General features: G+C 37.5%; 1 protein-coding gene across 4 annotated transcripts; it reads right to left on the reverse strand.

Moving 5' to 3' along the window:
• Nucleotides 1-473: 473 nt before the first annotated feature.
• Nucleotides 474-13,521, reverse strand: YIPF5 (Yip1 domain family member 5). 4 transcript variants are annotated; one of them, XM_021701797.1, is made up of 7 exons: nucleotides 13,503-13,521; nucleotides 13,172-13,297; nucleotides 12,765-12,884; nucleotides 6,117-6,289; nucleotides 5,268-5,413; nucleotides 3,261-3,442; nucleotides 474-1,899 (listed from the first exon to the last, which is right to left on the reverse strand). In XM_021701797.1, exons 3-7 carry the CDS (start codon nucleotides 12,872-12,874, stop codon nucleotides 1,737-1,739), a joined length of 774 nt encoding a protein of 257 aa, XP_021557472.1. In that variant the 5' UTR covers nucleotides 12,875-12,884; nucleotides 13,172-13,297; nucleotides 13,503-13,521; the 3' UTR covers nucleotides 474-1,736. The 4 variants fall into 4 exon arrangements, with proteins under 4 accessions (XP_021557472.1, XP_021557471.1, XP_021557470.1 ...); XM_021701796.1 differs by having other exon boundaries at nucleotides 13,419-13,514; XM_021701795.1 differs by lacking the exon at nucleotides 13,172-13,297 and having other exon boundaries at nucleotides 13,419-13,520.
• Between the last annotated feature and the right edge of the window lie 12,162 nt (nucleotides 13,522-25,683).

The raw sequence follows: 25,683 nt of genomic DNA on the forward strand, positions 1-25,683 counted from the left end.
GAGTAACTGCTTATATAAGATGGTTTTGTACCTAATCACTTTGGAGTTAAATAAGACAACAACAAAAATCTCTCAACATTGATTTAAATTAAAAATTATTATCTTGGGGATGGGAGAGGCAAAAAATAAGAAAACAATTTGGGGAATCTGGCTGAAGATTAATGGTCTGAAATTAATCAACAGTGAGAAAATTTAATTCCCAAAGCATCACCTATCCTGTTCATTAGGAAAAACTGGATATTAACAGAAGGCACTCATATCTGCCTTAACAAGATTAGTGTATTTATAAAACTAAACTGAAAGAGGCAAAAAAGATACTACCCACGGATTACAATAAAAAATATTCTAAAACACTTTGGGGTAAGTTTGAAAACCCAGCCAGAAGTGAATTATTACTGAGAGTATTCCTCCAGAAGATTAAGTATTAATGAAGAAAAACAAATTTACATGATTCCGGAGATTAGAAATCATGATCTTATAAGAAATATGTTTTATTAACTTAACCTTTTTGATTGAACACTACCTTTTAAAAACAACAATTAACATCAGTTTGGTGTTTTCTTAGTCTAAAATTCTCCTTTTTTAAAAAAGGCAACATTTTCCTCCCCACAGGGCACCTTTCTCATAAGTGTAACTGAGCTTGTCCAAAATCAGAGGCAGTTTTTTCAGAAAAAGCCAATGATCAAAATACAAGATACAGCATTTTCCTACAGATTCTCTGGCAAGAGAGCATGACATTAACCAAATAAATTTAATACAAGGAAACAATGTTGTAACTCAAATTGCCTTTCACTTAATCCTTTTTTTTTTTTCTGATTTTTATACTAAATGATTTCTGTTCTTAAAACTTAGGATAAATCAGGAATACAAGTTAAAACCAGAACCTAGTTAAAGAAAATGTGATACCGAAAACAGCAAAAGTCAACTCAACAGCAGTTAAAACTGGGAAAATTTTAATTACTAAGCATCAAATGCATTTTACATTGATAACTGCAGTACTGAAATTGTGACATTTTAAATATTTTTCTCAAAAAAAGGTAGGAAATATGGAGATCCAACTATGAACATTAATGTGGCCAGTCTGGGTCACTATGGTTTAGTTAATGCTAATCTTAACAGGTGTTCACATTTCCTCTCTACAATAAAGTAGACTACGAACTTCTTGTGTCGTTGAATTTTAGCAAAAACTCCATGAGATAATTTAAAGGAATGTCAAATTTTGGAAGTGCAAACTCGTAAATTCTACTTTGGGATCACTTTTTGCTTCAAGTGCATCTAACTCGAGAATACAGGCAATTTTTCTTTCCTAATCCCTTGGAAAAATATTTCTGCAATAAGTCTCGTGTCTTCTTAACTAAGGCTGGGCTGTTTCTAAGAAAGATTTTTAGCTCTGTGGTTAGTTTCCCACAGTTGATAAAAATCTATTAAAAACATCTTAATGTAATTTGCCAGGGAAAAATTTGTTTTTCAAAAGCTGCAGGAACAGGAGAGAAATAGCACTTCTTATTCTTATATGTATAAGCACAAACACTTAAAGCTAGTCATACTGCAGACAAATCCAACACAGTATTCAAAAGTTCTATAAAAATGAACAAAAGATACATGTTTACTTCCATTGCTCCAACAGTCAAATGTTAGGTCTGCATGAGAGTTGCACTGTTGCAGTTCGCTGGTCCAATTTAAGGGTTCAAAGTCCTTTTTGGCCCAATGATGTCCACATGCCAGATAAAGTCAGTTCAAAAAACGGAAATTAGGGCAAAGACTCCATATAACAAAGCACAAGGATATGCTACTAGAAGTTGCTGTCCTTCCATGGCTAATGCAGAAATAAAAATTTTGGACGCAGAAAAACTACACCATCCAATAATTCCAGCAGTGAGAATGATTCCTACCATTCCTCTGTAACCGACAAGGAAAAAGGGGAGGGGGAAAAAGGCAGTAGATGAGATTAGTTATGTAAGAATATAACAACAACCAATTCTAAAGAAAGGCATTTTAAATCCACATTGTACACATCTGCAGAAAAGATCAAGATTTTTTTTCAAATGTTAAAATAATGTACCTCACGGTGAATTCAATGACGCTCAATTATTCACATCCACATTCAATGACGTGAGAAAAAGCTCATTTATAATTACATTTTGCTCCTGTTAGCATAGGAGCTAGGTTTTTCAACTTTGGCATTACTGACACCTGGGATGAATGCACTTTTGCTGTGAAGGGGTGTTCGGTGCATTGTTAGGTTGTTGAGCAGAACCCCTGGCCTTTAGCTGTAAGGTACCGGTGGAACCTGTGCACGCCCCACAGCTACGACAACCAAAATTATCTCCAGACACTGCCTGAGGTCCCCTGAGAGCAAAATTGCCCTGGTTAGAAAATACCGCTTTGGTAGAAAAGTCTCTTTTGTAAAATTCAAATATCTATGTACCAATCTCCACAAATGAAAAGAGTGAAACAGTTTCTACACAAAATCTGAAGCATTTTTACGCAAAGCAAGAACACTGTGAAGCCATCATCTTGCCAAATGTCTAGCATCAAACAGCTGATGCATGCTCTTCCCCTCAACCTCTCCTTTAACTTTTTTAAGTGCAACCAAGGGCCATCACTGGTTGTGCCTGGCACCAGCCACAAGGAGGAGCCTGAACTGTTGAGAGAGAATCTGCACACTGGCCAAGAGGAGAGAATTTATCAACAGGAATTTACACCTTTCTTTTTAACCTTACCTAAAATATTATTTAACAATTACATACTTAAAACTGCTTATAAGTACAGCTGAGAATATGGCAGGCTAGTAACAGCCTTTTCCCATAAAAAGAATGTTTTGCTTTCAGCTAAAAAGCTGCCAAACACAAGAGTATATGTTTATTATTCATTCACTTAGCATATGCCCAACATCTTTAAGAAACCAGATACAGTCTAAAAAATATCAAAGACGGTAAGTATAATTTTAACAACTTGATTTTTTCATGCAATATTTTAGTTAACAATCACCACTGTTCGGTTTACTGACACTGGTAAGTAAACACAAAAGTAGTGAAATTCTTTATCACAGATAAAAGCAGAGATGGTATAAAAGATTTTAAAATTTATTCTCAGTTCCACTGTTCACCACTGAAAAGCATGTAGTATAGTCCTCATTTACAACAGGCACTATAGCTCATGTTTGCTGAATCACAGTGATTAATCTTAAACTGATGGTGAGATAAATCCTATTATAGAGAATTGGTCAATCAATACCCAAAATAAAGATCAGTACTTACTGCAAAGAAAATATCACTGCAAAGCTGGAAAGCAGGATCATGGGAAGAAGACAATATCCAAGGACACTTGCCACACACCCAAATGAAACACCTGTCATACTCATTAAGTTTAGTAAACAAAACATTCCTAGACATCCAATTGCACTGATCCCATATACATAGCCAAACTGGATTTTGCCAGCCTATGGGTAAAGAAAAGATTATAGGTTAAGGGGAAGAAAGTAAGTTCTTTTTGGTCTTATTTCACCTAAAATGGTGCATGTAAGAAAATATTCAATTCGTGAGCATCAAAATCTGTAGAGGCATCTATTCCTTATGCAGAAGAGTAAAACACAGATTGTCTTTTATATCTCTCTCAAGAAATCTGAAGTATCTACTTCCCAATACACAGATACTTGGTTTTTCATTTTCCAGTTTGTATTTGAGCAATTCAGCAAATAAAGAGACAAAATCATGGTACAATCACCTTTAAGGAGTAGATTTCTAAAAAGAAATCTAGCTGATTTTAAGCAAATAAACTACAGAGACAAGACAGAAAGCCCTGCAGAATGTTTGGACAATATCTAATATCACTTGAAAGCAGCTAATACCACCAAAATTGCCCCGAAGCAATTTATTCTCATTGGTAGTCGTAGTTGCAATCTTTATAACAGCAGAAACAATTTCATCATTCACTTTATAAGGCTGTTAAAGGAGCTAAGAGAAAGGAAGGCAGGATAAGCAGGACACTGTGGTTCTGTGGGGGAGGGGAGGAGAAAAGAAAACTGATTAACAAGCAAGAGAAATATAATGGAAGATATATTTTTCTTTCATTATTTTTCCAAATTGTTGGTGGATTTATACAGTCTTTTGACAAACAAAAAAAACAAAAGAAAACTTAATTATGCTGTTGTAAAAGATATTAATGAACAGACTTAAGACAGTATAAGTTAGGTAAATTGCTGTCACAGTACTCTCAGTCAAGATACATGAACAAACATTGTATTCAGGTCATACTGTGACGAAAATCAGTCCAGAGATTTTAAAAACTTCCTGGTTTGTCAGATTCTAGACATATAAAACTCAATCATGAGACTGCCTCTAAAGATTACATTACATGGAAAAATTCTTATCATTTTTGTTAGACTCAGTATTTATTTATAAATATGTGAGAGTGCAGAAGTTTCAAAAGGTTCAGCTGAGTTCACCAATGGATTCACTAACGTAGTAATAATAAAACCTCATACATGTACAGCGCTTTAAAATTTTTCAGTGTTCTCATATAACCTGTCTTGGTTATAATCTGTAAACAATCTTGTGAGGTGGGAACCATAAGATTATCTATCAGAGGGAGCTGAAGGATGAAATGGCTTGCTCCAGGACAGAGCAGGAGCACTGAACTGATGCCCAGCTTTTCTGACTAAAAATCCCATCTTTTATCCATTACATCATTTATCTCTTCTAATTCAGAGACATAAGATAAAATACAACAAATATTAACAAATTATCTTTACAACTACTCATTTTCAATATACTTTAACATTTGTAGGGAGGTAGGAGAGAGGCAGTAAAACGTCTTGCCCTTTAATGTTCCAATTCATTAAAAGTTAAAATAATATAAAGGAAAGTAACAACCAGCACCACTATAATAACAAAACACCACACAAAGTCCACAGATTAAAAAAAAAAAGCTATCATTAAAATATATAAATAAATAAAAGAGCAACAGGCTAAAAAATGTTGTCAGTTTCTAAAAAGAAGGAATTTTGATGAGAGACTGAAGCCACACATAACTATTTGTTTTTTTCCCCTAATAATTAGACATTTTCTTGGAACAAAAAATTATTTCTAAATATATGACATTTTTTATCAATGGAGAAGTGATGAATGTGTATATATTCCAGCAACTTAATACCATTCAAAACACATGCAAGATCTGAAAAATAAACAGTCTCAAACTTGGCTCCTGGTGGAACACTGGAAGATTGTTCTCTAACCTCACACTGAGAATTCAAACTAAAATCTTACCAGTAACAATGTGGCTCCAAAAGCAAGGCAAAAAACCATCGGTCCTGCCAAATCAGTCTCATTCATGATGCTGCCGTCTGCTACTTTTAATGGATGTAACACTGTTAGTGTTTTTTGCCAGATGTGGTCAAAATTGATACCTAATTCTAAAAGAAAAGAAAATAAGACAGTCAATTACGATTTGTGACACACCTTTAGTTTACCAGAATCTATGCTGCAATAGGAGACAAAATGAAACACTCAGCATCAAACGAGAATCTAGCAATATGAGACATTCTGGTTAGTCCTCAATACCAGCCTTCATTAACAGTAAGGGGTTCTTTACCTGGGGCTTCAGAATACCTGGAGATGCTATGAAACTGTATATGAAACTGTTTCTATGCACAGGTGTGCATTCTTCTGAGAAGAGTATCCATAGTTTTCATTAGACTTTGAAACTATATCCAACCCCCTCAAAAAAATACACAGTACTACTGCTTAATGGGTTTACATTTTTTTTTTATGAGAATACAATTTGAAAAACATCATACTTTTCAGTGATGTTACTAGTTTTGCCAGCTTCTTCCGTGTAAAATAATCACAATACCATGCTATTTCCTTTTATTTCTTCCACTGACAGAATTTAATCAGTAATGTGAAGTCAAAGTCAAGGCTCACACGCTGACATAATTTCACTTTATAAAGAACTATTAAAAAATCTGGTCCCCTATGGCTCAATGTGGATTCATATCTCTTTTTTTCTAGAACATTATTCTTTTAAAGGAAAAGACAAGTTCTCCAAACTAAGATATATTTTCACTGACCAGGTGGACACTACAGAATACTATGAACTGTTGCAACTAATCCTACCTTCTAATAAAGGTGGCTCATCCTCAAAGTTGTTTCCATAGAATGGCTGAGGTGTCGTTGGAGTGTACGCCTGAGTTGGCTGAAAAATCTGCCCGGTGTATGGTTGTTGTGGCTGCATCATGTCGGGAGGGACAAATCGGCCTTGCTGCGAGTAGTCATAGCCAGGATACTGTCTGTAAATCAAAGTTACATTTCTCAGAATTATGTCAACAGTGGATATCTGTGAGAGCTAGAGAGTCACAGTCATGCAATTCCTAGAACAGCTACTTTGCCAGTTTTCGTAAATGGTGTTGAAATGATAACTAAGACCGATCTGATTATCTACAATGGTTAAGTTGTGTTTTTTAGAGAACCTTCCTGATGATGCCAACACTCACACTGAGCTTAAGCATTTTACAAACTATGAAACTTTTAAACATTAGGTGGTCAACAAATGAAAACTTAAGAATTTTATCTATTTCTCCCCCTCCGGTAAGTATATGTAATATGAAGATAGCCGTGAAATACAATTGATGCCTAAGACTACGAATGAAAACTAACAGGACAGACTTTGTACTACATGCTATGTAATTTTCCACTGTGGTCTGGATCTCCACTGAATATAATCATTCTTCTTTACTCTTTGTAGTATGTTATTTTTTGCAAGTGGGTAAATCTTTTTAAGAACGAGCACCAATTTCAAATACAAAGTGGAAAAATTCAAGCCTCTTTCTGTGAAAGCTTTCCGAATATAACAAAACATTATTAGTACATCTTGCATTTGAAGAGCACTTTTAAGTTTTCAAAGTAGGTATACAACTACTGTCTCATTTGATATGCGCTATAGTAAATCCTGCATTGTAGAAAGAGAGACTTTACCAAGGCTATTTTAATGATGAAAACAACAGGGAACAGAAGGATGCTGAAGCAGTATCTTTAAAAACCTGTTTTACCACGTTCTGGGAAAAAATATGGCTTACCTATCAACGGCACTAATCTCATTACACAGTAAGAAATACAGAGTAAAATAATTATTTTATTTTTATTTAATTTTATTAGTATGTTAGGTTATTTTAAAAGATTTTTTAAGATTTTATTTATTTATTTTTGAGAGAGAGGGTACAAGAGCACAAGGAGGGGGAGGGGTAGAGGGAGAAGCAGACTCCCCACTGAGCAGGGAGCCTGATCCCAGGACCCTGGGATCATGAGCTGAGCTGAAGGCAGACGCTTAACCAACTGAGCCACCCAGGTGCCCCTAAAAGATATTTTTAAAAAGAACTGAGAAGCCTTAAAGATCCTTTAATCACCCTTAAAAATTTTATAGTTCCCTCCTGACAAATATAAAATCTAATGACTGCCATGAATATTGAGATTTTAAAATTAAATCTGATTTTTAAATTAACTGAACATCTTGATTAAAAGCAAATCCAAGTAATGGCAGAATTTCAACTACACATAGCCCTTTGGAGAGCTCAATGAGACTCTCAAGATTTACTTATCACGCTAGTCCAATCCAAGCTTAAAAAAATGTTATTTATTTTTCTGGCTATATACTAATATAGAATTCGATGAAACACTACTTTAATAGCAAAATATAAAAAAAACAATACAAACAGTTACAAGTAAATATACTATAATAGGAGCATAGACTACTATGCACCTGTTAAAAGGGATGAGGTACTTTTATGTGTACTAATAAGGAATGATAATCAAAAAACACTCAGTAGGCAGAATTAAAAACACCCAATGTTCAGAACAGTATATACCCACTGTGATGGTACTTTTTAGAATGTATCTGTAGTATGTATCTGTACCCACTGTGATGGTACTTTTTAGAATGTATCTGTAGTATGTATAGTAATCTGTACCCACTGTGATGGTACTTTTTAGAATGTATCTGTAGTATGTATATATTTGTATACATGTATTTTATATATATGTACATACATTACATATAATACGTACAATTACACAGGTTTAGGTATAACATAACATAGTATAACACATATAATTAAATAGGTAAAAGGACCTGGAAACGGGGAAGTGGAAGAGTTATTTTCATATTAAAAACTTCTGCACCTTTAAAAGTGTTGTATATTTACTATTTGTTAAAATTAATTCATTCTAGGGACGCCTGGGTGGCTCAGTTGGTTAAGCGTCTGCCTTCGGCTCAGGTCATGATTCCAGGATCCTGGGATCGAGCCCCGCATCGGGCTCCCTGCTCAGCGGGAAGCTTGCTTCTCCCTCTCCCTCTGCTGCTCCTCCTACTTGTGCTCTCTGTCAAATAAATAAATAAAATCTTTAAGAAAATAAAATAAAAAATAAAATTAATTCATTCTAAAATGTTATATGTAACATATACGTATACATTAACTACTAAAAATTTCCAAAAATATATATAAACTACTTGAATGTTACTGTGTCAAGTGTTTAATGTGAATTATATCCCATTACCTCACTACAACTTTAGGAGGTTGGTTTTATCATCCTTCCCATTATAGAGATGAGAAACTGATAATTTGGGTGAAAATGATTTTGCCTATGGTGGGGCCAGGATTCAAAACTAGACTTTTTGACTCCAGTGGCCAACTCGTAACAATCATAATAAAAATAATCCCCAAATCCTACCTTATGGAGAGAGCTATAGTATCTTTTTTCCATATATACCTTTCCCCTGTTGTTTTTATATGCAAATATGTTGATTTCCATTTATTTAAATATACACACACCCACACACACCCACACCCCCCACCCAGGACTAGATGGTTGAAATGAACTAGGACAAGAACTAACATTTTGTGATTTAGTATGCTATTGTGTTGATCTGTTAGAATGTATCACAGATCTACCTCTGAGTTTATGAAACAGCTAAAAAAGCTCCATATGGAGGCTTCTACAATCTGCATAAACAGATTGCATTTTATTCTCTCGCTCTCACACAGAAAGAGACAGAGAGAATATGAATGTGTATGCAACAGAAAAACCAAAAAGAATGGTACAGGCTCTCTGCTCTTAGGATCCCCTTATACCCTTAAAATTTATTATTGGGAACCCCAAAGGTTTTTTTATTTATGTGGACTATATCTGTCAATATTTATCACATTACAAATTAAAACAGAAATGTTTAAAATGTTTATTAATTCAAAGTAACAATAAACCTGTTACATATCAGCATAAATTTTTATGAAAAATTACTAAGAAAAGTGGCACCGTATTGTATTTTTGACAATCTCATTAACATCTGGTTCAATAATAGATAGCTACAAATTCTTAGATCTGTTTTTGCATTCAATTTGTAGTGATGTATTGTTTTAGTTGAAATAGCTGAAGAAAATCTAGTGTTGCAGACAAATAGTTGGAAAATTATTTAACAACCTTTTCGGATTATCATAAATATTCTTTTCATACTACATCAAAACTAAAAGTGGTAGTTTTTTAAACTTAACTTGCAACATAGAAAATGGAACAATACTAATAAACTTTTTATACTGTTATATTAGAATACACCGATCTGTCTTGCACTTGAATGGATCCTTTCTTTACTCATGTATTATTTCGTAACATTCACTGCTGATTTAGAAAATGTTAGTGCAACATAGCTCTTCCAAACATTGACATATTTAATATAAAAACATATATGAAGTATAAATATAGGAAAATCACATTTGTTAGTATCACCAATGATTTCCTCAGAAAAGTGGTTAATTACTGGAAAGCTGACAAGTTCACAGTAATGGACACAGTTTTCCCAAATCCTCATTTTTACCTGAAAACTTGAATTTAACCACTGGCTACACATACTGCCAATTCTCTTTCTTGAAGTAAGAAGCTCAATTATTTCATCTTTGAGAAAGTATCTGCCCAGTACTCAAGTCCAAATAACTATATCTGTCGGGATGTTCCTTCCAATAAAAATGGTTTTCATGAAAAGCAGCTGATACAGCCTGCGATTGATATTGCACGGGGGCTCTTCCTCAAGATAATCATTGTACTTCAGTATGAAGCAGAGGTGTTTTATGACTGTTTCCCATTTTGTCACACAGAATATTTTTAATGTGTGTGTACTGAAGGGTCAGGACTTAATAGCATAATTTTTACTGCTTCATCAAGGGTATCCTTGAATGAAAATGGTTCCCTCCACACCCTAGCAAGTGTGTGGCAATGAAGAATACAATGATTACTAGAACAATCTGACACTCTTGTCTTGATTCATATTCAGGTACTAGCAGTTTTGTCAATCAGTTTTTACAACATCAGTACAAATGTCAATACACCTAGAAAGGTAGATAGTGTCTTAGTATTGTTATAATAATAGTTTTAACCTTAAAGACTCCCTGAACGGTCTCAAGGATCCTCTGGGGTCTGCAGTCCACATTTTAGAACTGCTCATATAGACTTATAAATGTCATGTAAGGAAGAGAATTACTACAAGCAAATGACAGCTTTAAAAGTGTTACCATCATTCCTTCTTTAAGATGCAAGGTGAGAAAGAAACACCATGGAATTTTCCTGTTTTCCTTTTCTGTAAGGACCTGGTCAGGAAAATTCATGGCTTGCTCCTGTTGGGTTTAAATTAGAACATAGCATGTGTAGACATGATCTTTAGAGACTAAGTCAACCTTGTATTCCATATAGGTATTTATCAGTTAAGTCAAAGATGAAAAAATACTAGCTTGAAATACTTTAAAAATATGTAGTTGGCATTTTACAGGCATATCTAGCATACAATGTGGGACTTGTCCAATGGGACAATCATAAAACTCAACAGATTAAGATCAAAAGGCCTTTTACTTTTTGTTGTTGTTGTTATATGAATATATAAATGATACTTATAAAAGAAACCCAATTATTACTGCTAATACATTAAGCTTCCTGTTTTCCTAGGCTTCATATATCAACTCATATTTATTAATTGGCAATAATGGGTATATAAGCAGCTGCAATAAAACTCAATTATACTGAAGCAATGGTTACTGGCACATGATCTGGTTGCAATGGGATTGTGAGAATATTTAGCAAAAGAGTATCTAAACAACCTCCCTATGGAAAACTGAAATGAGAGGATGATACCTGGAATGAAAAGATAAGTCACACGTTTAGGTGATGCAAACACAGACAGGACAGGAAAGAAAGACAGTGATAAATAAACCTAGGAGGCTATGATCTAAATGTAATAGTTCTGCGGAGTCCAAATATCATTTAGTTAAAAAACAGGCCTGCATACAGACACAGGTTTGCCAAAGCCCTTTGGCTGCACTCTACCCAATCCTTCATTCATTTTCCTCATACACAGATTAAAACAAACAAACAAAAACCATTTTTAAGTAAATAAACAAATGGGAGATTTCTCAACATGATTTTTCCAATTCTGCCCAATTAATTGTTCAAAAAAGATAAATCCTGATAGAATATAAGAGAATGTCACTGAAAAAAAAAAAAAAAAACTGATTCACAGATAGTATTTTTCACATGCTCACTCCCACTGTTCAATGTGTTAGGTTTCAGGGAGAAGAAAGCTTTGGAATATATCAAATTAAGCAGACTTAAGGGGGCAAAAGGCGTAAAAAGTACAGCTTATATAAGAGAGACCACACTGAGGGCTGAATTTGAGGTTTGCTTTGCTTTTTAAATTCTTGGGCACTTTCATTCAGATATATTAATTCAAACATGTTCTACTACTACATGTTTCTCTCAGATTGATTCAATACACAACCTTCCCTTGCCCTCATTCTGGGAGACCCTTCATGAGGTTTTTAATTCAGGGTTCATAGATGAACATCAAACGGCACGTAACTGTGCAGTAATATGTGCATATTTATGTGGGCATTTGAGTGTATGATTAATATCTCAGAAAGAGGCCCATCATTTCTGTAAGATTCTTGAAGGGCTCCTGGATCATCTAAAAAAGGTTAAGCCACCCTGTATCAGCAATGACTGATGAGATTATCTTTAAGGTCCTAAGAAACTAAGAATATGATGTCCTAGAGGAGAATGGTGGAAAGCCTCAGCTAATGTATTTCTGCCACTAACACCAGGGACTATTAAAAAGTCAGGGTTTGGTTTTGTTCTTAAGAGTTCAGGGCTGAAAGGGTTTGAGTGCCCCTCTTCAATCGGCAACTGGCAACCTGTGTGTACTGACTGTAAAGTTTCGATATGAGCATTAATAAAGATGATTATCACTTGCTATTAAAAAAACCACCTGATGATTCATAACAGAGAGCTTACACTGCTAAATAGTGTCACTAAGCCCTTTGAATTAACGTTGATAAGGTCTGAAATTTGGACTGATCTAACTTCTTAAACTAGCCGTCACAAGATTTTAAATTTTTAACTGGTTCTTTAGATGAAACAGCCTAGGTATCTTCTAGATACTTGAAGCTAATAGCCATATCCTAAATGATGTAGAAATACTATTACTAGGAAACAGTTCTTAACAATCTACTTTTGCAGCCACGGCACACCTGAAGATTTCGCAGAAGATACCAAACTCTAAATAGGGCAATCCCTTCAAAAGCAAACCAGTGTCACAGATCCTTCCAGAGGGAGGAAGATTATGAAAAATCACATTCCTAACAAGACACACGGTGACACGTTCAGTTTTAGGCAGAACCAAACAATGAGGATACAGGCTTTCACTTCAGTCTGGACTAAACAAAGTTGACAACTTACTTGCTATAGGGTCCTCCACTTCCTCCATAATCATAGGACTGCTGTGACTGGTCATCGATGCTGTAACTTGTCTGGTAGAAATCCGTGTTTAAGTTATCAAACCCTGCCATTGCAAATTATCTGTAAGAGAAGAAAAACGGCAAATAGTGTTTATACCCAAGGTCCTACTGATTTCATTTCGATACAAAGCAAAAAGCCTCAGGAGGCAGTAAATTATTTCTTCTGGAATTGGGGGAACGGCATTTGAAGGATAGGTCCAGGTGGGAGTTGCACAGGAAACGTCTAGTCTCTAAGAGCCGGGAAGACACCTGCACTTCACGGAGCTGATATGCCCTGGTTAGGGGAAGGGGCGTGGGAGAATGGTTCCACGGAGGTCTAAAATATCAACAACAAAAACGATTCCTCACCTCAGGGCGGACTCTGCTGCTGACAAGGCGACTGTCTCCTTGCAAAATAAGGCCTGGGCCTTCCGGGAAAGGGCAGACTCCTGGAAGGCCGCGAATGAGGTACAGGGGCCGCGTCAAAGCAAGCGCCTGAAAGGGAGTGAGGGTCTGAGCGAAATGACCGGAACGCGGCGCCGAACGGAAGCAACAAGCCGCGCCACACAAGACTGAAGAGAAGCCGAACAGTGTGCCACAAGCCTGGGACACTCACCAAACGCGGAAGCGGCGGTAGCGGCGTCAGCAGCTCCAGCAGCCCCGCAAAACCCCCAAAAAACGCTTCAGACCCTGAACTCACTCTGTTGCTACGTGTCACAGGGCCAAAGAACTGCTTCCGGGGCACGCCCGCTCGCGCAGGCGTGTTGGCAGATATGTGCCCCTCTAGGGCAGATACGGGGTGGGGCCGGGGAGGAGGAAACCTGCTGTGGAACATGCGCAGTACCGAAGAAGTTAGACCAGTGGTGGACCAATGAGAAGAAGGAAAATACTTCCGATAGCCTGGTTAGCGATCGAGGCTGAAAAGCGCAGGCGCAGCAATTGTTAGTTACTAATTGGAGTGGGGAGAAGTCTTTAGCAGACCCGAGTGCTGGGAGAGGATGTGCTGGCTGATACTGAGTGGATAGAGCCTGTCTCCTGTCCACAAACCACAGAGCTCGGTCTTTCTGGCATTACTGTGATCCAGAAACAGTGTTATAGAGTTTATGTGTATTATTTAGTCCTTACGACCTAATGAGATGATGACTCTATTACTCTCCTTTTGTAAGTGAGGCTGTTAAGTGTTCATTTAGTAACATTGAATGCAGTGTTGCAGGACAACTCACCTCGCTGTACTAGCTGTTGGGGCTACTATGATGAATACAAGCTAAATGGTACCGCTCACCTGGGATTCGTTGGGGTGGGGTTATCAAACACATATAAGTATATGTAAAACTGTTACTAATATTCTTAAGTGCTACATAATTCTTTGAAAGGGTGTAATATTCATCTGGGACGGAAAATTGGGAAAGCCACTGTGAAAGGGTGATGATCAAAAGGGTGAAAAGGAGTTTTTAAAGAAAAGGGAAATGAGGGAAGGGGAAGAGCATCAATATTTCAGGCAGTGAGAATAGTGTGTGCAAGGCCTCGGATTAGGGAAAACGTGTCAGAAAAGGTGTAAATAAGGGTTCTTCAGTCTTTGCACTATTAACATTTTGATCTAAATGATTCTTGCGGGGGGGGGGGGGAGGGGGACGAATGAAGTTGCCTTGTGTGCTGTAGGATGTTTAGCAACATCCCTGACCTCTACCAGCTAGATGCCAGTAGCACACCCCCCGTCCCCACTGCCACCTTGTGACAACTTAAAAATGTCTCTTGGATAAAATCAGTTTGGAAATCACTGGTTTAAATGCAGCGGGGATGGTTAGAGAGGCGATGGAGGACAGCCATGTAGGAGTTGAGGCTGGAGCTACAGGCAAGGGCCAGGAATAGAGTGTCTTGTGGGATTCTGGTTTTGGTTCTAAAAGACAAAGGAGAACCACTGAAGGTTATGAACTGAAGAGTGTCATAAGTAGATTCTTTCCTTTTGATTGCTCTGGCTGCTGTGTTAAATCAGAGTGTTAAATCACTTTTTGAAAGTGCAGGAATCCTAACTCCAAATGCCATGGTATTAACCATTGAGCAGAACTGTCTTCAGAGCTTATAGTATTAAAATTTAGCCCTTGCATTATATGCTGGCCCCCCCCAAACCCATGGTCTTTACAAAAGAAACCAGGCCACTGCTCTGGGACTGGTTTCCAAAGGAATAATAATATTTCACTGGTTAAAAGGTTTTTTTCAACATACACTCTGTATGAAACAAACAAGTAAAACAACCAAACAAAAAAAACTCCACACTCCCCTCCAAACAAAAATAATAATAGGAAAAGGACATAACAAACTGAAAAACCAAGGAGTATACTCTTGAGATGAATGGGTAGCTAATTTCATCAGAAAATTTCTGGAAAAGCTCATTAAATTATTCAATTTACCAACTTTTGTAAATCATTTTAGAATTTATTGATGTAGGTACCATCTGCACAATTCTTGGGAAATGATCATGTGGCCAGATTTGCTGGAGCCAGCCACATTGTCCCATTTTATGCCTGTTTTTTTTCCAGCATAATTATTAATATTTTCCCTTTTTTGCTATCAAAGATATCCCAGTTTGGTTGATAAATTATATAGTTATGCTCTCTAAACTGTATCACCTATGAAGCTGAATTTCTGGTTATCAACAATATGCAATAATCTATTACTTCATCTACTTAGTGATCTTATGGTTGAAAGAAAATTCGAGTCTCCCCCCACCTGTCTCTCCCTCCTAGCCATACCTGCCCCTTACTCAATAAGACAAGCAAAAACATTAAGTTACATGATTAAATCTTCCACATTGTTTGACTTTGAAGTATAAACCAAGGTATCCTGCAGAAAACCCTTAGAGAATAACAGTCACTTTTGTGGCTAGTCAGGTAGACCTCTCGTTTTGGGGAAAAAACATTTTTTTTCTTTTGGTGTTGCATCCCCCCACATCAGGATAGTCTCCAGAGAGTTATATTTAAGCAAACTGCAGTACTTGGTAAATGTGCTGACCTCTGTTAAAGTCACTGAATTGTATTCATTAAGAGTAGGAAGTCTTAACTGGGTCAAGAGTTAATAGAACATGAAGTGGGCTTGTAACAGTGGCCCAATCATCTCTGGGACTTAGTATGTCAGTTACCAAACTTGTGACCAAAAAAAAAAAAACATTCTGATCACGAGTGGTATCTTCTAATTAGTTTGACAATCATGCTAGAATACACACTAACACTTTTACATACTTCACAAACACGCAGAAAACTTCATTTTTGGGGGGCAGCAGTGAAATTGTGCTTAGATTTTAAAGATTTTTATTTATTTATTTGACAGAGAGAGACAGCGAGAGAGGGAACACAAGCAGGGAGAGTGGGAGAGGGAGAAGCAGGCTTTCTGACAAGGAGCAGGGAGCCCGATGCGGGGCTCGATCCCAGGACACTGGGATCATGACCTGAGCTGAAGGCAGATGCCTAAAGACTGAGCCACCCAGGCACCCCAAAATTGTGCTTAGATTTTAGAGTTGCTTTCTTTCCCCTCTGTTTTATAATAAATATGTCATGGGGAATTTGGCCAGAAAATTCTGGCTTGAACATGGGTAGTTTCCCCTACTTTCAGTTATATCCACAAGCACCAAATAAGGTGAGGATTTGGCAGCTGTGTACTTATCATGTCAAGTTCCACAATGAAACCTGATGATTATGGTAAAAACCAACGTAAATGCCCAAGATCTGTTTTCACTATCCCTGAATATTAAAGATATAACTCCATTTCCCAAATTATATCTCCTCCAAATTATCCTTTATCCCTTAGGAAAGAGTTTCCTCCTCAAATTCTGCTTCTGTTACTTCAATTATTTTACTTGGAACAATAAATTACTGTCTTGGGAAGTCAGATTTGCCTGGAACAACACCGGATGCTTTTAGACAAATTGGGTTTTTAAAAGGCAAAGAAATTTAACCCTAGCTTAACATTTATTCTTGGGATTTTGACTTGAATATTCCAAGTGCCTCGTGCTGTAAAAAAAAAAAAAAAAAGGCTTTTAAAGATAATTTTTAAAGCAATGCTGCATTTTTATTGTAGAGCTCAGACAACCTCTTAAATAGCAAATCAAACATTTCTAATATTAGGTGAATGGATATTGTGATTTGGGATAAGAATTTCAGTGACAGTAGTGGAAGTTCTGTGTCTCAAACTTAGAAGGGGAAATACTGTAAAACACAGCATCAGAGGGCTGGGCTCTGGTGATGGCAGAACCCCTCCTGCCAACGGTGCAGTGAAGCATTTGGGGGGGAAAAAAAAGGTATGAGCTAATACCAGTATATAGTTACTATGTACCTGACGCTGCTCTAAGCCCTTCACACCTTTCTACTCAATTACTTTTCCTAACAGCCTGACAAGGTAGGTACTATATACTAGACATATGATGAAACTGAAAACAGAGAGGTTAAATAACTTGTCAAACATCATAGGGTAGGAAATGCTAGACCTGAGATTTGAACCCAGTCTGGCTTCAGAGTCCTTGTGCTAAACCACTAGACTGTACTGTTGTGTTACATAACATGAATATAAAAAGGCCAATATTTCTAATAAATATGCTAATTTACCTAATGTGATTATATATATATATGTATATGTGTATATATACATACTAAAATTGCAGTTAGTTGATAATTGTATCTACATTCCCAAATGTGTATATATTCAAATTAATAAAAAATATTTTTTGTAAACTTCTCATTGGGCACATGACAAATCACCTCACATTCAAGTTTACCTTATATTCATCATGTAATTGAATGAATAATGTATAGTGGTTAAGGGAGCATGTCTGGAGCCAGACCCCCTGGATCTATATCCTCTCCCACTTACTAGCCATGAAGTTAGCAAAGTCTCTGTGCCTGACTTTTCTCCTGGATAAGAGCAAGATGACAACAGTATTCATCTTATGTGCTTTCTACAGGATTGTGTGAGATAATGCATGCAAATATCAATGACTAAATACTAGGTACTCAGTGAATGTTTGAACTTATGGTCATTGCTGCATCTATATAGCTGTAGAAGCCATATATTATTATTTTTTTTGTGGTGGTGGTATAGTTTTATTTACAAAATATTGGAAAATTGGATCATGGTTACATACTTGTGATTATATTGCAAAAACTAATTAAGCTGCAAACTTCATAGGATTCCTAAAAATTGTTTTACTTTAATAAAAAATTATCAAAAACTTGTACACATTTTTAAAATTTTATTTTATTATGTTATGTTAATCACCATATATTACATCATTAGTTTTTGATGTAGTGATCCACAATTCATTGTTTTCATATAACACCCAGTGCTCCATGCAGTACGTGCCCTCCTTAATACCCATCGCCGGGCTTAAACAAACTATCTCTTTCCGAAATCAATTACATACATTCACTCTGATGCAGATTCTGTATTATTTTATAATTTGTCTTTCGATCCTATGGAATGTATTAGAAGTATGCTTTTGTCGTCTTCTGTCCTATATATATATATATTTTTTTTAAATTTTATTTATTTATTTGACAGAGAGAGACACAGGGAGAGAGGGAACACAAGCAGAGGGAGTGGGAGAGGGAGGAGCAGGCTTCCCACAGAGCAGGGAGCCCGATGCGGGGCTCGATCCCAGGACCCTGGGACCATGACCTGAGCCTAAGGCAGACGCTTAACGACTGAGCCACCCAGGCGCCCCTGTCCTATATTTTTCCAATTGGGCTTGTCTGTGTTGTGCATTTTAGTCTCACACATACCTTTTGATGTCAGGCACTATTGGTTTAATACGTTAGAGCAGTTATACTTGAAAATTTTGAACAGTGCTACCCCTATTTAATTTTCTTGGTGTGTTTCACGTTATTTCAAACATTAAAGAAAATGTGCTCATCTGTCTGCTTTATCTCCCTTTCTCTCCTGTTCTCACAGCCCACAGAATTTGTCAGGACCCATTGCGTAAGGTGACTTAGGTTGTGGAAAATATGTTTATTTGCAAACAATGAAAATGGCAATGTCCTAGCCAAGTAAACCAATTGCCATAAAAATTTTAATATAATGCTTCTTAAAATGATGGAGGGATCAGGTTTTATTATCCTTAGTAAGAGAGCAGCCTAGAAATGACTAAGTTTAATACATGACACTTCCTTTAGGCAATTCATTTTTTATATTTTTCTGTTAGAATTCTTCATGATGCCCTCAGTTAGACATTGCAAGCTACCACTGCTTTTCATTACAGTTTACCTCTTTGTTGTTGTAAAGACTACCATATTAAACTGTATTTTGTTAGAAGACAGTATTTCCACCACAAGATATTGCTGGGCCAGGAGCTTTAAGACAGATAAATTTAAATATAAATTTGGAATATTCTTTGGAGGACACATGCCCAAGCTACAGAATTCTATTTTTTTATTTTTATTTGATTTCATATTAATGTCTTGATAATAACAGTGTCTTGCCAGAATAAGAAATAGGTAACTGGGCTTGAGACAGGTGACTATGTAGGAGAGCATCCTAGCTTGAAGCCCATGGGCAGCAGCATATCCTTTTCATTATTATTCCTACTTTCTTCAATTATTTCTTTTTTTTTTAAAGATTTTATTTATTTATTTGAGACAGAGAGAATGAGAGACAGAGAGCATGAGAGGGAGGAGGGTCAGAGGGAGAAGCAGACTCCCTGCCGAGCAGGGAGCCCGATGCGGGACTCGATCCTGGGACTCCAGGATCATGACCTGAGCCGAAGGCAGTCGCTTACCCAACTGAGCCACTCAGGCGCCCTCTTCAATTATTTCTTAAATGTTGGAGAACACATGTTCTCTGAGCAGAGAATGGTTACTATTATGACTATTAGAGAGTGCAGGTAACTCAATCTTAACCATAATGCTCTTTATATACTTAGAAGTTTTGTTACTAAGACTTTTGATAACATTAACTTAAATTCTTTTCCTGAGATGAGGATAATTTTATGTTAAAACAGAGGCATGTGAGGGTTCCTGGGTGGCTCAGTCGTTAAGCGTCTGCCTTCGGCTCAGGTCGTGATCCCGGGGTCCTGGGATCGAGCCCCACATCAGGCTCCCTGCTCGGCGGGAAACCTTCTTCTCCCTCTCCCATTCCCCCTGCTTTTGTTCCCTCTCTCGCTGTGTCTCTCTCTGTCAAATAAATAAAATCTTTAAAAAAAACAAAAACAAAAAAAAAAACAGAGGCATGTGAAATCAAACTTACAATTTTTATTACATTCTGTAAATTTAGGTTTGGAAGTCAAAGGCAAATACATTTTTTTGCCTTTTGATGGAAATTAAGCAGGCAAGATGTTTTTGACTCTTCCCCTGCAGTCCTAAATTTGCAGCATCTAATAAGAATCACAAATCCCCCACTGTCTGAGATAATGAATTTTTACCTCTGGAAGAAAATATAAACATTTCTTAACTCTCGCTAAGATTTTACTTTAAAAGTTTAATATTATTTAAAAGAATAGTTGATTTTAGGCTTATAAATATCATTTCTTTCTTGTACTCTCTAAAAGCTCTTCCTGTTAATGCCAAAATGGACTTCTGTGCTAAATGTTGTGACGTACTCCCCTTCCTACTCATTGGAAATAAAATTCTTCAGCATCACATTAAAATTTTCAGAGGGCCCTAGGAGATTAGCCTGAATTCAGTGAGATATCTCCAACATGAACAAAAATAGACTGGTCTCACAGACAAATCAGGACAGCAAGTGCCTCCGAGAGTGACCTCTCATTGGAGTGGCCTCACATAATGAGAATTAAAGGGAATTAAAACTGACGGGAACTTGAGATCATTTGTTTCCCACCATCTGGTCTTACAAGGGAGGATCAGAGGCCAAGAGATATATTATAAGACCTAAATTTCAAGTGCTGTCTTGACACTTCTGACCCTTACAGGGCCCCAAAAGCCTAGCAGTGCCTTCCTTGTCTCTTACCAGATGTGTCCCCTACCCATTGGGAAAGCCTCCACACCTGCTACCTCCCCGATCAGCCACACCAGCTCCACCCAACATGGTCCCCAGCCTAACCGATTTTACCTTCCTATGAGCGTCCTACAAACGAATAATATACTCCCATGGAAAGCTGGGATCACCCCACCCTCTTGACACTACAGTTTGTCTCCCACAGCCTCTGCTGGTTCACTTTATTCCTGTGTGCAAACCCCTCATGGCTCTGTGTGGCCTTCGGTGTCCTCCTCATAAGGGCTGTGAGTAAATGTGATTAAAAAGCTTCTGCCAGAAGGTATAATGGAGCAAATTATAGCAGAGAACTTCCCTAATTTGGGGAAGGAAACAGGCATGAAAATCCAGGAAGCACAGAGAACCCCTCTCAAAATCAATAAAAATAGGTCAACACCCCGACATCTAATAGTAAAACTTACGAGTCTCATAGACAAAGAGAAAATCCTGAAAGCAGCTCGGGAGAAGAGATATGTAACCTACAAGGGTAGAAACATTAGATTGGCAACAGACCTATCCACAGAGACCTGGCAGGCCAGAAAGGACTGGCAGGATATATTCAGAGCACTAAATGAGAAAAATATGCAGCCAAGAATACTGTATCCAGCTAGGCTGTCATTGAAAATTGAAGGAGAGCTAAAAAGCTTCCAGGACAAACAAAAACTAAAGGAATTTGCAAACACAAAACCAGCCCTACAGGAAATCTTGAAAGGGGTCCTCTAAGCAAAGAGAGAGCCTAAAAGCAACATAGACCAGAAAGGAACACAGACAATATACGGTAACAGTCACCTTACAGGCAATACAATGGCACTAAATTCCTATCTTTCAATAGTTACCCTGAATGTAAATGGGCTCAATGCCCCAATCAAAAGACACAGGCTATCAGACTGGATTAAAAAACAAGACCCATCGATGTGCTGTCTGCAAGAGACTCATTTTCGACCCAAAGACAACCCCAGATTGAAAGTGAGGGGGTGGAAAACCATTTACCATGCTAATGGACACCAAAAGAAAGCTGGGGTGGCAATCCTTATATCAGACAAATTAGATTTTAAACCAAAGACTGTAATAAGAGATGAGGAAGGACACTATATCCTACTTAAAGGATCTATCCAACAAGAAGATCTAACAATTGTAAATATCTATGCCCCTAACATGGGAGCAGCCAATTCTATAAGCCAATTAATAACAAAAGCAAAGAAACACATCGACAATAATACAATAATAGTGGGGGACTTTAACACCCCCCTCACTGAAATGGACAGATCGTCTAAGCAAAAGATCAACAAGGAAATAAAGACTTTAAATGACACACTGGACCAAATGGACTTTACAGACATATTCAGAACATTCCACCCCAAAGCAACGGAATACACATTCTTCTCTAGTGCCCATGGAACATTCTCCAGAATAGATCACATCCTAGGTCATAAATCAGGTCTCAACCAGTACCAAAAGATTGGAATCATTCCCTGCCTATTTTCAGACCACAATGCTTTGAAACTAGAGCTCAATCACAAGACAAAAGTCAGAAAGAACTCAAATACATGGAGGCTAAAGAGCATCCTACAGAAGAACGAATGGGTCAACCAGGAAATTAAAGAAGAATTAAAAAAAATACATGGAAACCAATGAAAATGAAAACACAACTATTCAAAATCTTTGGGATGCAGCAAAGGCAGTCCTAAGAGGAAAGTATATAGCAATACAAGCCTTTCTCAAGAAGCAAGAAAGGTCTCAAGTACACAACCTAACCTTACACCTAAAGGAGCTGGAGAAAGAACAGCAAATAAAGCCTAAACCCAGCAGGAGAAGAGAAATCATAAAGATCAGAGCAGAAATCAATGAAATAGAAACTAAAAGAACAGTAGAACAGATCAAGGAAACTAGGAGCTGGTTCTTTGAAAGAATTAACAAGATTGATAAACCCCTGGCCAGACTGATCAAAAAGAGAAGAGAAATGACCCAAATCAACAAAATCATGAATGAAAGAGGAGAGATCACAACCAACACCAAAGAAATACAAACAATTATAAGAACATATTATGAGCAACTCTATGCCAGCAAATTAAATAACCTGGAAGAAATGGATGCATTTCTAGAGATGTACCAACTACCAAAACTGAACCAGGATGAAATAGAAAACCTGAACAGACCTATAACCACTAAGGAAATTGAAGCAGTCATCAAAAATCTCCCAAAAAACAAAAGCCCAGGGCCAGATGGCTTCCCAGGGGAATTCTACCAAACATTTAAAGAAGAATTAATACCTATTCTTCTGAAACTGTTCCAAAAAAGAGAAATGGAAGGAAAACTTCCAAACTCCCTTTATGAGGCCAGCATTACCTTGATCCCAAAACCAGACAAAGACCCCATCAAAAAGGAGAATTACAGACCAATATCCCTGATGAACATGGATGCAAAAATTCTCACCAAAATACTAGCCAATAGGATCCAACAGTACATTAAAAGGATTATTCACCATGACCAAGTGGGATTTATCCCTGGGCTGCAAGGTTGGTTCAACATCCGCAAATCAATCAATGTGATACAATACATTAACAAAAGAAAGAACAAGAATCATATGATCCTCTCAATAGATGCAGAAAAAGCATTTGACAAAGTACAGCATCCTTTCTTGATCAAAACTCTTCAGAGTATAGGGATAGAGGGTACATACCTCAATATCATAAAAGCCATCTATGAAAAACCTACAGCGAATATCATTCTCAATGGGGAAAAACTGAGAGCTTTCCCCCTAAGGTCAGGAACGCGGCAGGGATGTCCACTATCACCACTGCTATTCAACATAGTATTGGAAGTCCTAGCCGCAGCAATCAGACAACAAAAAGAAATCAAAGGCATCCAAATTGGCAAGGAAGAAGTCAAACTCTCACTCTTTGCAGATGATATGATACTTTATGTGGAAAACCCAAAAGACTCCACCCCAAAACTGCTAGAACTCATACAGGAATTCAGTCAAGTGGCAGGATATAAAATCAATGCACAGAAGTCAGTGGCATTCCTGTACACCAACAACAAGACAGAAGAAAGAGAAATTAAGGAGTCGATCCCATTTACAATTGCACCCAAAACCATAAGATACCTAGGAATAAATCTAACCAAAGAGACAAAGGATCTGTACTCAGAAAACTATAAAATACTCATGAAACAAATGGAGGAAGACACAAAGAAATGGAAAAACGTTCCATGCTCATGGATTGGAAGAACAAATATTGTGAAGATGTCAATGCTACCTAGAGCAATCTACACATTCAATGCAATCCCCATCAAAATACCATCCACTTTTTTCAAAGAAATGGAACAAATAATCCTAAAATTTGTATGGAACCAGAAAAGACCCCGCATAGCCAGAGGAATGTTGAAAAAGAAACGCAAAGCCGGCGGCATCACAATTCCGGACTTCCAGCTCTATTACAAAGCTGTCATCATCAAGACAGCATGGTACTGGCACAAAAACAGACACATAGATCAATGGAACAGAATAGAGAGCCCAGAAATGGACCCTCAACTCTATGGTCAACTCATCTTTGACAAAGCAGGAAAGAATGTCCAATGGAACAAAGACAGTCTCTTCAACAAATGGTGTTGGGAAAATTGGATAGCCACATGCAGAAGAATGAAACTGGACCATTTCCTTACACCACACACAAAAATAGACTCGAAATGGTTGAAAGACCTCAATGTGAGACAGGAGTCCATCAAAATCCTAAAGGAGAACACAGGCAGCAACCTCTTTGACCTCAGCCGAAGCAACTTCTTCCTAGAAACATCGCCAAAGGCAAGGGAGGCAAGGGCAAAAATGAACTATTGGGACTTCATCAAGATAAAAAGCTTTTGCACAGCAAAGGAAACAGTCAACAAAACCAAAAGACAACCGACAGAATGGGAGAAGATATTTGCAAATGACATATCAGATAAAGGGCTAGTATCCAAAATCTATAAAGAACTCATCAAACTCAACACCCAAAGAACAAAGAATCCAATCAAGAAATGGGCAGAAGACATGAACAGACATTTTTCCAAAGAAGACATCCAAATGGCCAACAGACACATGAAAAAGTGCTCAATATCGCTCAGCATCAGGGAAATCCAAATCAAAACCTCAATGAGATACCACCTCACACCAGTCAGAATGGCTAAAATTAACAAGTCAGGAAACGACAGATGTTGGCGGGGATGTGGAGAAAGGGGAACCCTCCTACACTGTTGGTGGGAATGCAAGCTGGTGCAGCCACTCTGGAAAACAGTATGGAGGTTCCTCAAAAAGTTGAAAATAGAGCTACCATATGATCCAGCAATTGCACTACTGGGTATTTACCCCAAAGATACAAAAGCAGGGATCCGAAGGGGTACGTGCACCCCGATGTTTATAGCAGCAATGTCCACAATAGCCAAACTGTGGAAAGAGCCAAGATGTCCATCGACAGATGACTGGATAAAGAAGATGTGCTATATATATACAATGGAATATTATGCAGCCATCAAAAGGAATGAGATCTTGCCATTTGCAACGACGTGGATGGAACTGGAGGGTATTATGTTGAGTGAAATAAGTCAAACAGAGAAAGACATGGATCATATGATCTCACTGATATGAGGAATTCTTAATCTCAGGAAACAAACTGAGGGTTGCTGGATTGGGGGGTGGGGTGGGAAGGATGGGGTGACTGGGTGATAGACACTGGGGAGGGTATGTGCTCTGGTAAGCGCTGTGAATTGTGCAAGACTGTTGAATCTCAGATCTGTACCTCTGAAAAATATAATGCAATATATGTTAAGAAAAAAAAAAAGAAGAAGAAGAAGGTAGCGGGAGGGGAAGTATGAAGCGGGGGAAATCGGAGGGGTAGACGAACCATGAGAGACGATGGACTCTGAAAAACAAACAG

This window comes from Neomonachus schauinslandi, chromosome 7, assembly GCF_002201575.2.
Source record: "Neomonachus schauinslandi chromosome 7, ASM220157v2, whole genome shotgun sequence".
Classification (NCBI taxonomy): domain Eukaryota; kingdom Metazoa; phylum Chordata; class Mammalia; order Carnivora; family Phocidae; genus Neomonachus; species Neomonachus schauinslandi.